General features: G+C 43.3%; 1 protein-coding gene across 1 annotated transcript in view; it reads left to right on the top strand.

Moving 5' to 3' along the window:
* LOC128878490 (retinal homeobox protein Rx1-like) overlaps nucleotides 1-15,196 on the top strand; it is a 49,017-nt gene that overhangs the window by 14,097 nt on the left and 19,724 nt on the right. Inside the window, exon 2 of the mRNA XM_054126737.1 lies at nucleotides 7,191-7,423. Within this exon, the coding sequence (XP_053982712.1) occupies nucleotides 7,191-7,423 (233 nt within the window). The remainder of the gene's footprint in view (nucleotides 1-7,190; nucleotides 7,424-15,196) is intronic.

The raw sequence follows: 15,196 nt of genomic DNA, 5'->3' as shown, positions 1-15,196 counted from the left end.
TTTTCAAATAAATTTTTCATTACGAATAGATACACATGTGAATTTTACTTCTATACATATTTATAATAAAACATTTCTTTGGAAACGTCGAACTTTCGTCTAATTTAGATAAGTTTGTTCAATAGACCCTAAGTGTACGAATACTTATGAAACTAACATCGATATTTTAAAACATATTTCGTAATTTTTATTTTCGCCCTAACGATACAGATTTGGGACGTCCAGCTTCGGAGTTTTATTATTTTCGTCGGTACTCTGCGTTAGAAACGTAAAATATCTGCCGGGCGCGAATGTGTTAATACACCTAAATTATTTTAAACCAATCTCCTTTAAGTGTCTACCACGAGCACTCTCCTATTAAAAAGTAGAATCTTAAATCTCCTTATACAAATCCCTCTGCATGATATCGCAGAGAAGAGTCCAAGAAACATACGACATCATCGTCGACAAGATAGCGTCTACCTTTGCGCGATCTGCGATTAACAGGATACTTTGTCAAAATCGGGATGATGCGTGGCGAACTAACGGGATCGCGATTGGATGGCGACGTTCGACCAACGAGAGCGAGTATCGACGCGTAATGGGGCTTCTCGGCGGTATCAACGCACGCGAGGATAATAAAAACACCGGTTGAACGGGATGAACGTCGAAAGGGTAGCGCCCTGCGGGGTGGAAACACTTTTCGTGGATCGATACGTGCGTCGGATTAAAGACCGCGACAGGTGACAGTGGCTTTTACGAAGAAATTTCCGTCGAAACTTTGTGCCGCGCAAAGTGGCCATTGCATTTCGTTCCGGGGATAAAAACCGTGGAAAGGGGGAAGGGGGACGGGACGAGCAGAAGGAGCCTCGTGGTGCAGGAGAAAATAAAGATCGGGGTAAACGTGAGTGAAAGAGAGACAGAGGGAAGGGGAGGAAGAGGGACGGTGGTGAGGCGCACTCGTGACGGTCCACGAGAAGACAAATTCTGTAATCCTCTTTGGTCGGCGAGCTAAGCCCTCTGTGTGACGGCATACCGTCTTCTTTCTCTTATTTCCACCACTCGTTTTGCCTTTCCTTGTCTCGCCCTGTCCTCCCACGCCGATCAAGGAAATTAGATTTCGAATCGACAGCCGTGCTTAAGTATAAACGACGAAGCGACATCGAACAACGTCGCGGACGGAACAGAAATTCACCTGGACTAGGTGCGGCGAGAGGGGCGGGGGGGGGGGGGGGGATCCTCGCGAGCATCCTCTCGCGAAAACGATAAACTGACGGTACCGGTCGTGGCTTAGGTTCTTCTCGAGTCGCCAGCTTCCTGTAGAAACACGTTAAGAAAATTAATATATTGATATCATGAAGCAGGACGCCATATTTGTTTCAGAAAGGATTATCAGCCAAGGATTGAGTAGGATCTGATATAAACTACGTAGTTTCTTAGGCAAGTGTTGTAAGATGATTGAGTACATGCGAGATTGGGTGCCAAGCGACGTAGTTCAGGAAATATACATGTTAAGAAGGATGTACTGTTGAAGAACTTATAATTATTAAATGAAAGGTAAATATGTATATGATATAATTATTAAATGAAACGTGAACTCGCAGAATTAAACAGTCTATATGGCAAAACTATATTCAAGTAACAAAAGTGTCTGAAGCTATACAGCAAAAGTATGTTTACACGCGCTGCTTATAATTTAACGTTACTTAGTATCGTATTTTTAATTTAAAAATATTTCCGAAGAAAACTACGAGCTTCTTTACCCTCGAGTTCCCACGAAAGTGAAGAACGGGTTCATATTGTATTCGAATTGGGGCATGGAAGGAAACGACAATAAACACATTAACGCGATTTCATTATCTTCCTTAATCGATTCTTTGACTCGATTAGCGGCCCGAGAGAAGAATCAAAAGCTGCCCCGTGGCGTTTCGAAATTTATCAGCGATCAGTGTTGGCCCATTAGAGGCGCTGCCCGATTCGGGAGGCCACGATTCCTCTTCGGCCACTTTGTCCATTATACTATCTTCCCGTGTCAATCTCTTAAGTAGCCGGAATGGACTAGGACCCGCTTCGCGCCGACGCGATACGATCTTTTCTCTCCCGTGAACGTGGAACACCGTCGCAATTTGTTTTCCTGAAATTGAGTCAGTCCGTTCCGCAAAAATGATACAAATTATACACGATCAATCGGTGTCGTCACTGTTGAATATTATAAACGGGGATCGACACTTGGTTCACAACAAGCGCTAAGTTACATTACGTTAAGATACGTTAAGTTAAATAGGTGTTTCTACTCTCCAGTAACTTAATCATAGCCATCGAATTAGTACGAAACAACAGCTTTCAAACCACTCGATGGAAGTGCTCGCACAGTTAGACTCTATTTATACACATTTCGACTTTCGTCGCTTGTTTAGCTCGCCTTGATTTCTCATTCACTTGCCCACGGTCCTTCCAATGTATCTACGGAGCAGATCGTCGCCCGAACAGAGCGAATTTGATTCCCAGGTGTCGGGAATCGAGCATATCTTATTCGATTGACGGCGGATTAATGAATGTATACTGGCAGGTTGACAGAAAGGGATAAATCCTCGATGTATTCTGTTGTAAATCGCAACTGACGAAGCTTCTCCAAACTGACATATTTTATTTTAATAACATTTACAGGTGACATTCTTCCTATGTTCACGAATAAGTTATGAATCAGTGATCGATGTATACATCTACAGAAAGGAATTGAAGTAAATTAAATTATTCAGTAGTATTCAGTAGTCAGTAGTATGAGTCCTTAATGATCGGCCATCGATAAAGAAACAATTCGCGTTTCGAGTAAACGCGAAAAGTAGTAGCGTCAGTAGTATGAGTCCTTAAGGATCAGCCATCGGTAAAGGAACAATTCGCGTTTCGAGCAGACGCAAAAAGCGGACATTTACATGGAAAAGTAGAATTGGCCTCTAATGTCAAACGCTAGTCGCAGGTTCCCGATTCTCAATTAGGCTGGGAAAACTTTCGCTTTGCGAGGCGGTGTCGCCTTTAATCCACGAAAACTCGAGCCACTTCGAACGATACATTGGGTGCTCTCGATATAACGCAACGGCGACGGCGCACCACCACTCTGCACCTGCCTCGTAGAATTTAATCACGATGGTTACTCTGTCCGACCGAAACCAATTATTGCGCAGACGTACCCACACAGGCTCTGGCGCGCGCGCGCTTATACCGCCCATTTATGCGGGCATTCTATACTCGCCTACGTAAACCGCCATATCCCCGTACGAATATAATATATCCACATTAATTTCACTCCCGACGCATGACGACTCTCTGTTCATCCCAAAATCATCGAACAGCGGACGCTTTCTTCGCGCTGGGGGACGCCTGGTGAAATTTCAAGTTTTAGAAGATTTACGAAATAAAACAAATGTCACTTGGGAATATTTGTTTGGTTGGGAGTAATCATGTAGACGAATATATTCCTCTCGATTATAATATTACAATTCATATATAAATCCGTTTTGGTGTGAAACCTTTTATTTGAAGGTGGCCTCCTTGGACCACCCTTTAAACATACTACCTAAACACTGAAAAAGAGTGAAGTTAGATGAACTGGATTGAATGATTAAAATAAGCAGTGTCAGAATGATCAAGAAAATTGAGTAAAGAAAAGCAGATAATGGCGATGATACAATACTCGTACATGAATATGAAAATATGGAGAAATTACATAGGGTGATCATAAAAAATAAAACATGAAGAAAGCAAAAAATGAACACTGCTTCCCAAAGAATCTTGACCACTAAACAAGAATATTGGGACGATTGCTGTAAGCAGAACGCATTTTTGGCGGCTTCCCTCCACCCTGGACTCGAGGACTCGACAGTCCCATTTGCGAGTCGTCGATCGTCGATCCAGGGCTCGCAACTTTTTGACCAATCACGCGAGATCGAACTTCCGACACGAACCCCGTAACCCTTTCCAGGGAGAGGCTTCTCGCAGGCGCAGTACGTTTCATCGTAATTCAATTCCTGACGCGCGTCTATCATCGCGCATGATGCGAATGGGAGCGGAAGCCTGGGATCGAAACGACCGCGGGATTGTTATTGCTTATCAACGTTACCATTGTCCGGAGTAGCGTCAGGTTTTAATAAGTCCGATTTCGATGGAAATTGCCATTGGATACTTCCTCAAAGTCTTAATAGATGTATAAAAGTCTAAAAGAAATCACATCGAGCAACTTAGAAGAAGCGAGCCAATTTCACCATTTTTCTTTTTAAATTAAAGCGTCGTTATCGAGCAATTTGAGAATCAATTCTCCCAGAGTTATTAATTAATCCTGCTGCGTCCAGTCTCCTTTGGCCTCTCTTAGATCCAAGATCGTCGTCTCCTAGAACAGAAGTCCCTCTCCTGATCGACGTCGGAGCTGAGAGCCTCGAGGAAGAAGGGCGTCGGGGGCCGTGTCTGGTAGCGTGGATACACACAAGCGTAGGAGGTGGGGGGACGAAGGAGGAGAGCGAAGGACCGAAGGAGGACGATGGTGTTGGCACTCTCGGGGGCCATTATTGATTGTTGTTGATAATTAGCCGGTACAGGCGCGTCAATCACGAGGCAAGGCGAGGTTATTAGGCTGTTGGTTAGCACCGGGCCGTTTCAGCACAGACACACGTGAGCACGCAGGATACGCGCTCGTTGCGCAGCTGTCCGTGTGTGTTCGGGAACGCCGCCATTGAGCCACCCGATTACCCCCCACAATTCGATCTAATGCGCTACGCTGCGACGCGAGAGAAGGTTAATTATGCAGTTAATGAGAGCCTGAATATATACACCCCACGGGGTGTCGGGATGCGCCCGACGAAAAGAGAATCATTTGGAGCCTCGGCTGGATTCGATTGTTGAATTTGGTTATGGATGAGGAACGCCGGAAAATGGTCTTCCATTCTCTTTCCGTTTCAAATTAACCGGGTTAGACAATCGACGATATTTAATGGGGGAACGATCTGGGCGCTCTGGGGCATACGGATGCAGGATTCTGACGATTACGGTAGATCTGGATCGTTTTCGAATTTGTGAGGGAACTGAGGAGGGATAATCATGGTTCGGTCTCTTTCTTTAAATGAAAAAAAGTACACGACTTTTCATTTATATACTGATTGAAACTTTGTCTTTAACATATTTAACAATCATTTTCTCAGATTACTTACGCTAGGAAACTACAGAAAGTGCCACCAAATGGAATTGAAATTTAGCAGTCAGGATGTTTGATTTATGTTCATTTCATTACTCGTCAAGATACCAGTAACAAATTGGTACAACGAAGACCTATTTTACGGGTGAAAATACTCAGATGCAATCTTTATAGCTATCCGTAGTAGTGTACGCGTCTCGATGGTTCGGTTGCCGAGGTGGGGGGAGCTCGTTCGTTCGTGCGGTCCCGCAGAATCAATTTCTTGCTTGATAACGAGCGTTCATGTTCTTGGATATTATAATAAGGACGGATAATACGGGAGGTGGCGGTAATTTGCAACGAAAATGACCGTGTAATAGTCTGTCGAAAGTGCAGGTTACGCGGTTACCTGCTGCAACTTGTTTAATGGCGAAATGTCGCGCCAAGAAGCGAGCTACTTGTCGCTACACGGTAAATCCTCTGAAAATTAGCGTGAACGGCTAGAGAAATATTTCCGTCGTTTATTATCGATACTATATCAACGATTAAGTATCCCTGATAAGAATTTTTCGATTAAGTTGCTTATTCTGATTTTTGCTTTGTTTTGTTTCAAGATGGGGTGATTTATAAAGGACAAGATAAAGACAAAGCAAAGTTCCTCAAGAAGGACACATTATCCAAATTATAAGTTAGATCAGAGTCCTTCTTCAACTACAATAGAGTATCTAGTATATCTAGTACATCATAATTTGATCAATTTTTATCGCGCCACCCGATATGTGAACGCGCGTGTCAGTGCATACTGAAACTGTCCAACCTTTCTCAAGCCAACAGCCTTTTATCGCCCTTGCGATTTTTACGGAAGTCTTGTCACATTTGCCTGATCTCTATCGCCAATTCCATGAACGGACTAAGTATATTTAAATATGATACTCGATTATCACGTTATAATTCACAGATTCTATAAACATCCTATCGTCGCGCTAGATCGACGAGAGGGAATTAATAAAAATCAAGTATTTATATTTAGCGAGTTCATTTGGATTTGCTCAACTACCGAAATGGATAATTAATTATTCCCGTAGTATTCAACGATATTCCATGTGAGAACGGCAATTTATCTCATGCACACATCGATGCACGGGCCCCGTTACATTTCATTACAGCCGTTGTAATGGCTACTGCGTTATGCGCCGTATAATGGAGGAAATAATTGCAACTTCGTGTAAATCAATAATCGTCAGGAGTTCCACGGTGCGGTTTAAAATTAAACAACGCACGAGCGGGAGCGCAATGAACCGTGCACGCGTTAGAAAACCTTTCCCCGTGTGAAATTGAGCTTCTTGCATATTCGTAATTGCACGTTGGAATTGACAGTATCGCGAAAAGATTACGCGTCACGACATGACGCGTGTCAGAAGTCTACTTTATAGCCGTTTCGAATGGTTAAACTGTAAGTCGGAGAAAAAAATGAACATGAACGAGTCTAATCTTATCCAATCTACTAATTAAAACCTTCGTGTACGCCGGTTCTACTCGCAATAATCCAGCTTATATTTATGCTCTCCTTGCGATCTAGATTCATACATAGTGTGGAATATTTCTATTTGAATCTTGGGCATTTTTGCATTTTGTACCGTCATACTGACTCTGCCATTTCGAATTTCTCAATTTTGAGTTGTAATTTAGAATCAACACTTTTAAAAACCTCTGTATACCAATCTATACACACTCCATTTCGTTCAAGCGATGATTTAACCCCCTCGACGATAACTAGGCTCGCGTTACCCCATGAATTACTACTTGCACACAAATTTTCGAAGTCGTTTCCTTAAAAAAAGATGAAGTTTGTTCGTGTAAAGGGACAGAAATCACGCATCGAGCGCGAAATCCGTGCCAGCACACGAGCGCTGGCAACACTTGTAATGGCTGCCATTATACGCGCATAATAGAGGTAATAGCTGGGACTGGATAAATCGATCACTATTACCGTACCTATTAACCGTAACGACCGTTTCCGAGGAGACCTGACCACTCCCGTGGGTTCCAGGTGAGAACAGCTGCAACTCCACCGGCGGCGGCAGCGACGAGGAGCTCGGGACAGGCTGCGGGGACGATTTAAACGGGAACGGCGGGAAGAAGAAGCATCGCCGAAACAGGACGACCTTCACCACCTACCAGCTGCACGAGCTCGAGAGAGCCTTCGAGAAGTCTCATTATCCGGACGTGTACTCCAGGGAGGAACTCGCCATGAAAGTCAATCTTCCGGAAGTCCGCGTCCAGGTGAGTCGCCCTGTAAAAAATCTAGCAATAGTTTCTTCGAGTCCTCCGTGAAATTGTTGTCGTTGTGACTGGGGATTTAGCAGAATCTAAGGACGAAAGGGGAGGAGAGATGGTTCAACTGTGGATGTATTGATTGGGAATGATAAAGATACTTGGTTGTTTTGAAGTAAATAAATTCAGGGGAATTCGTGGTCCTCTCATGAAAGATATTTAGTTCGTTGGCGAGGTTCATTATTCTGAACAATTTTCAATCGATTTGTGTGTAAATCAATGGGTCAAACGTATAGTATTTTTAGATAATAATCATAAAAACGGTTTTAATATTGGAAAATATTTAAATCCCTCTCTTAAATTGAATCAAGAATAAAAGATGATACTCTTTGGTATCCACGAATGTAGTTAGTAAGTACAGACTTCCACCAATGAATCGTATAATTAATTCACCCTCTGTGGCATACACAAAAAATCGCGTCGTTAACACGCCACCGAATCGAAAACGCTTTTCACTGGTTTCTGGCCGAAGACAACGAACGTTGGTGGATTTTTAAATAATCGTAGTCACGCGACTAACGAGGAATTAACTCGTTAACCCTCACGACACCGCTTGGCCCGATCGTGTTACCACGATACAACGAAAAGAAACGAGCTGGCATAAAAGGAATAGCTTGTATCGAGCCGCTGCGCGATTCGTGGGCTTCAGCGTTTATTAAAATCCCTCGTAAATTCTTTAAACTTCACTCATAATTTACCATCGGCCCTTTGACGCGACGGGACCAGTAATTCACGCAAATCGAATTTCGCTCTATTGGCTTTTATATTCGTCGTGAAAACAGTTTCGAAAAAAAGAGGAGAGCGAAAATAAAACTGCATCTCCGATACGCTCGCTCCCGAACCGAAATAAAAATTCTCTCCCTGTCATATATTAACGTTCACGGCTGTTAAAAGTAATTGGTATTATCCGTGGACAGAACAGATTCATTATTCCTCTGGCTGAGTGAATATTCACGATGTCGCAGTATTTTCTGATAAACCAATGGTAGGAAAAGGCTATTTAATTACAGATGCTTTTCTAAAAAGGGCTAAATATTGCACTTGGAATAATTTTACGATTTACGATTCGGATCAGGATGGATTCGATTAATAAACTGTGCACAATTTACTTATAAAGGTAATTTTATCCATAGTAGTAGCAATACTTATCTTGCACAAAAATCAATACATCACAACCCTACAAAATGATTAAAATTCATACTCAACAAAGAAAGGAATGTCTCCTTTCGCTTGCCAAGCACGAACAAATCACAATTGCAAGTGAAACGTGATATTATTATTAACAATAATAATAATAATAATAATAACATTTTATTTACGGGCAATATGCCCTTTGATATCAAATACAATATAATAACAATCAGAGAAAATGGAGACAATCACAGCATATCATCATGTAACATGTTCAGCTAGATTACGCATACGCAAAATTTTTACAACTGAATTTTTGAATGGCAAAGTTGATTCATGAAACAGATCAACAGACATATTAAGGCTGTTAGTCGTTGCACATATTCTCGTAATGCAGTTTTGCCTGTCTATTGAGGTATTTACACATTAAAGTGAATTAGAGTCAACAATCGACCCCTCTGAAATAAATCAAATGAAACACGGTAACGGGGTTGCTTCCACGCGCGACTGTGTATCGTATCCTGTCGTGCACTGATATTTTCGACGTTCTTGAAGGAAATTATCCCAGGCCAATAAATATCTATCCATCCCTCTCCCACGAATTCAGCGGATACGAGTGTCGTGGCTGGTTGGCGAGCGCGGGCGGGTTAATGGTAGCGTTTCCGTGCAAACAATCGGAACAGCAATCGCCGCCTGACGCTGGCCCGACGTATTAAACTAAATTAAATTAATTATGTGCGTGACAGCGATAAAAGCACGCAGTCGCATGCGACGACGCATCGATTAGACTCCCGGGGGCACGCTTGCCGGGCGGTTGCACGCCGCCGTAGTTCACCGCGGCCCGGATAATAACCTGCCTGCGAGCAGGCTTTACGAGCACCTGCTTTTTTGCCTGTCGAAGCGCGGAATTGATTTTTCACTCGGTTTTCACATCGCCCCGTTCGATTCCCCGGGAACCAGAGACACGTTCCCGACTTGTTCCAGCGCGGGGCGATGTTATCGACGCGTTAACATGTGCCATCTACGTTGCGTTCGTCCTCTGCAAAGCCGAAGAAGTTGGAGGACGGTCTGGAAAGATCGCAGCGATGGATTGCTGAAATGATGAAATGGTGTATCAAATCTGGACTGCAGTCTTCGTGAATGGAGTGGAGATAGAAGGTTCTTTAGAACATATGATTTTTTCTTAGATGCATAAAGTTGGATCAAAACAATTCAAATTGGCGGAGTTGAAATATCGAGTCGTTTGATATCTCAGTTTAAGATTAGCTGGTCCCCCAATGTGGTCATCTTCTTGTACGATTCACTCCTGACGTTAAGTCAGTCTCCTGATAAGTTTCCCATCCAACAGCCCTGCAGATACAGCCCATTTCAACTACAATATTAATTAAATAAAAAATGAATAAATCATCGCAAAATAATTTCTATATCGCAAGGCAAAAATCAGAGAAGCCCCGCCGATATTAATCAAGAATTCACCCGATCCCACCGCATCCTCCACTATCACCCTCGGTATCAGTCTCGAGCACCTAACCTCCTCAAACGGCAAAGAATACGATGAATCGATAAGAAAGAGACCGTTCGAAGTAAAGCGAGAGGGCCGATTCAGTCCAAGGGATGAAGCTCGATCGGCGTGAAAAGGACGAAGGACGGAGTCGTAGGTGTTCCCCTCCAGTGGAGAGTCGCAATTAAAAATTTAAATTGCGTTTAAAACCTGCCCGTGCTGCTGCCGTCGCGACCCCGCACCCTCTGCCCCCCGCCGTCCTCGTTCTACTTTTTTCAATTTTCTCCGGGGGGGTTGGCGTTCCTTCTCCCTCTCTGTCTTTCCCGTTTATATTGCTGCCACTTCCGTGGCGGCTGCTTCTCCTGCCGATTGGAAACCGAGGAGCTGGAAGGTCGAAGAAGGGAACGCCTGGTGCGCCCCTAAGGTACACCTAATCGCTTAAGCTTATTACGCGAGCAGACAAGGCGAAGGAATCAGCTTCTCTGAAAAAGTGGGAGCGAGCGAGCGAGCGAGCGAGCGAGAGAGAGAGAGAGAGAGAGAGAGAGAGAGAGAGAGAGAGAGAGAGATATGGAGGGAGAGGTTAGCGAGAAAGGAGGACGAAACACTCGGCGTTGCGAAACGGAGAGGTGGACGCACGTTCGGTTTCATCATTTTTAATTGATAGCGCACGCCAATCCTATCTGTCGGATTTATTAGGCCGCTCGACGAGATGGTTTTGCGGAACGGCGGAAGGGGGCGGCGAGAGGAGGGGGAGGGTGATCGCGAAGGGAAAGCGGAGCTTTTATTGGACAAACCGGGTTGTTTCAGTGGTAGGGGCCCCGGTCGGCGGTCACCGTAGCCCGATTGCGACCGGGAAAACGCGTTTTCCAGATTTTCATGCATCCCCTGCCGCATATACGCCAGATTGATTGCGGGGATTAACGCTGTTTTCTCGCGATAATTATCGTCCAGAGTGCGGAGATTTTATTGGATGCGCTCGGCGCGCCTCGGCCGATATCGAAACGTCGAATTGCTTATTAAGCTTGTTATTGTTACTCAGCACTGTTACTGCTAAAACGCGTGACCCGATGGCTTGGTGGAGTTTAGGAGAAAGGAGTTGGGGACGCTTTCATCGCGTTGGGTAAGGATTCTTTGGTGTTTGGTAGGTAGGGCTTGAGTAAAAATTGTATTTTTCTTGGGAGTAGCTTATGAATATTCAAAAACATCGATGAATGTTACGATGCGTGTACAAGGATCAATGAAGTTGCTAGAATGTTTAATTTACTATCGCGGTTGTCGATCTTCTTGAGTAGTTTGTATGATCGTACTCGTGTCTTGGATTTTTGTAAAATGAAGTACTAGTGCTATTTTTATCGAAGCTGGAAAAACATTTGATTTTCGCTGCAGGACAAACTATCGCCAAGAGGCTCCCACTGTTATGTCACCCAACCTTTAAATATTTCAGAATAAAAAAAAGAATAAAAATCAAGGAAGTGATCAAGCAATTGAATCCGTGGATCGATATTCGCGGGATTCCATTATGTAAGAAGAAGGGACACGAGAATCGCGGCGAGGTAGTCGATGACATTTCGCTCGGAAGGGGTGGTGGAACTGTATTTTCCCTCTGACCACCGCGAATGGAATCGACAACGGTGGAAGGTACGACGAGGTGGGCGGAAAAAAGCGGGCAGATTGATTTTTCGCGGTAGGCCAACTAATTTGGAATCGAAAGAGAGAGAGAAGGATGGAGGGAGAGAGAAACGTCCGCGCGCCCAATCGTTCCGCGCTCGACGATTGCCAATTGGAAAAATACTCCAATTCGATTACAATTTTTTTCGACGCTCGCACACCACCGAGGAATTTCAAATCGCTCGCCTACGACGGGAAATACATTCATCGGGTTTGATCATTGGGGGGCGGGGGGGGGGGGCAAGGATACGAAACTAATAACGAACCTACAATCGTTTCTGAAAGCTTTTGAGTGCGCAATTTAAAAGCGATCTTCCCTGTTTTCGTTCCATTTACAAAGAAAATCCGAATCGCGCCGAAGCCGTTTCCTACGAGCGAAAAAATACTTTTCGAATACGGTTGGAGGTAGTTTCGATTTCCCAACAAATATCACGCATTGGAAACTATTAATTCATTATAATTGAACATTTATACGAGAGAGATTTGTATTTTACTTTTGTGATAGGTGATTTATATAATTGAATTGTTATTCTGTTCAAGGCATGAGAATGGTTAGTTTTCAAAGCAAGAAAACAATACATTCATGATTTATTAAATCGTCGCTATATTTAACTAAAAGCTTTGATAAAGGAAATTTAATTTACTCTATTGAAAACGATACGGTAATTGTGTATAAATTCCAGCTATCTTCTCGTCAAATGTATCCTCTGGATAAATTAATAATCTATATGCCATTATTCTATTTTGAAATAAATTTCCAGCAGTATATCGATACGTTCGTTTAGATTCAGTTTGGTTTGTTTAGTCAATTTGACGGCACCAAAATGTAAATTATTAAAAAATCACCGTAATATTTCTCGTGAACCTGAGAAAGGGTTCCGCTAATTTGTTACCATGAAAATCATTTTGTAAATAAAGTTAGAACGGACAAAATAAAGGGGCAACGAAGTTTCTTAGTGCTGCTTGACGTTATTTACCGTCACGTCGGCATGGAAACCCCGTTCAAAGCCAAAGAGACACGCGTCGTTCTACAACTATTTTCTTGCTCGCGAACTCTGTTAACGACGTTCTACGAAACCACCCCTTGATGTATCAATCGCTGTTTGCAATAATAATTACAACATTGCTTCTTGCAGTTTTTGATCTCTCTAACACTGCGCTCGCCTTTTTTACATAATATAAATTGCGAACAATTACAGTGCAGCTAATATAGTACGGTTAATGTTAGCGAGTAATAGTGAACGTCAGGAAGTGAACCCTCTCAAAAATAAAATTTTAGGAAGATGACCACTCAGACTTTTACTTCAAATCTTTGCAGACAAAGAGTACTCTTTAATAATTAAATTAAATGCTCCAGTGATCGATATAGTTTCTAAAAATCGCCAGCTGGAATGGTAGTAGAATACTGCGTGTCGATAACTGGCGTTCCCAAGCGCCAACTCGAGCGCAAACTCAGTTAACTCAAGCGCTCAAAGTGCCAATCATGAACGAGGTACAATGAGTTTTGATCTCTCAAGCAGAAGAAACAACAGCGGAGATCAGTAGCGCAACTGAAGAGCTCCAAAAGCAAGAGATAGATGTTCCCCCCTCGTGAATTAAATATCATTTCTGAATATTAAAAAGACCATTCCAATCCTTTGAAATTACCTGTGGCCATCGGTGGTGATGGCTGCTCACGAACAAATTATATCGATAATCGAGGCAATAATGTACCCAGCGCGGAATCGCCATCGAAACCATGGAAATCGGTCAGGCGACTGCTTCTTCCGCGGCAGCGACGCTTATCGGACCGTTTAATTCAGTTTTATTAGGAGGGGGGCGACCCAGGGGAGGGCAGGGGGACGAAATCGTGATCGTTAGCGCCGACACGAGGCCGGCACGAATCGCAGGTGACTGTCTGGGTTCAGGCGCACCTATATCTACGGGGTGTCAAATTAGTCACGCACGCCGCCTCCGCCAAGCCCCCTCGCCTATCAACGCCCGTAACCATGGCTACTGCCGCGAATTTCTCCGCGCGACGACTCCCACGCAATTGCGCACGCAATGCGGAAAAACGCGCAGAAATTAACCGCGAAACGAATCATGCGCCCTCGGGCGAATGGTGCCTGTTTTTCAAAATTATTTTCCTTTTGGAACCCTACCTATGGCTTGCACAGGATAGCCTAATCGAGTGCTTCGTGGAGTCCTCTTGAATTTCTTTGGAGGTAATTGATGTTTGAAAATATAAAATATAGATATTTGGTTAATTTCCTCTGTCCTAAAGTTTTTTCTAGAAGGAATTATAATATTTAATTCAACGTGACACGATTCACAATAAATATATTACTTTAAATAACCCTATTTAGTAGGTGACACTAATTGTAATGAAAGACGCTTAAGTAGATTAATCGTGGCTGTACAGACAGTCCCTTAAATATTCATACCCTCTATGTCTATCTGAGACATTTTTTTTAATTAAATGGTCGGTTTGATGTCTCCAAGTGTATGTTTGCATAAATATGTTGATGCATATATTGATATATAATTTTTCATAGCGAAGTGTTAAATTGTTCAAGTGACAAGGTTACTACGATAAGTATGGATTTGGTAACCTTGTTTTCTTTTTTTACGAGCCTCAGGGGGTGAATTATTTATCATTTCGATAGCAACGTATACGACTGGGCCCTTGCACCCCAACCTATCCGTGCCCCTCGTGGTCAGCGGACCGAGAACCATAAGCTCGCAATATTAATACCCGTACGTGGCCTCGTAAAGCAGTTTAGCGAAGGGCACGCAGTGAGAATTTCCGCACCAGGTTGAGGGCGACTAATGGTATGTCCTTACTACTCTTCACGTGACTCTGGTCACATATAAGTTCCTTTGTTTACATCCTGTCAAAAAATTCCCTTAACAAGTTCCATGCCACGTGTACCACCGATGGTACCACCAACGAAGGAAGCACGAGTGTTACACGATGTGATAACTGCTCTACACAAGCTAACTACTTATGAATAGTTTGCGTGATAATAATAGGTATTCGAAAAAGTTCGTGGCGTTTTGTCGCTCGATCAAAGCGAGAATGCTACGCAGGCTCGCGAGAAAATTTGTGGTTTTTACGGATAAAATGCTGTATCAAAATTTTGATAACAAAGATGCATCAAGCTGTGATCGACTAATCACAGAACGACGCGATGAAATCGTGCAAATGGTTGAGAAACGCCACGAATTTTTTCGAATACCTAATATGTGAATCTTTAGTCAAAACGTCAAACTCGGGGAAAGACAAGTCGGGCAAAAACTGTTTGGCACGGAACGTGTTAACTAATCTGTCTCTGTGCATGCGTAAGTGTTTTTGTTTACGTTCTGTCAGGAAAGGCCCAAAGATTCCCTTAACAGCTCTCTCTCTCTCTCTCTCTCTCTCTCTCTCTCTCTCTCTCTCTCTC

This window comes from Hylaeus volcanicus, chromosome 1 (genome assembly GCF_026283585.1).
Source record: "Hylaeus volcanicus isolate JK05 chromosome 1, UHH_iyHylVolc1.0_haploid, whole genome shotgun sequence".
Classification (NCBI taxonomy): domain Eukaryota; kingdom Metazoa; phylum Arthropoda; class Insecta; order Hymenoptera; family Colletidae; genus Hylaeus; species Hylaeus volcanicus.
Note: the sequence above shows the minus strand (reverse complement) of the source record. Positions and strands in the feature narration are given on the sequence as shown.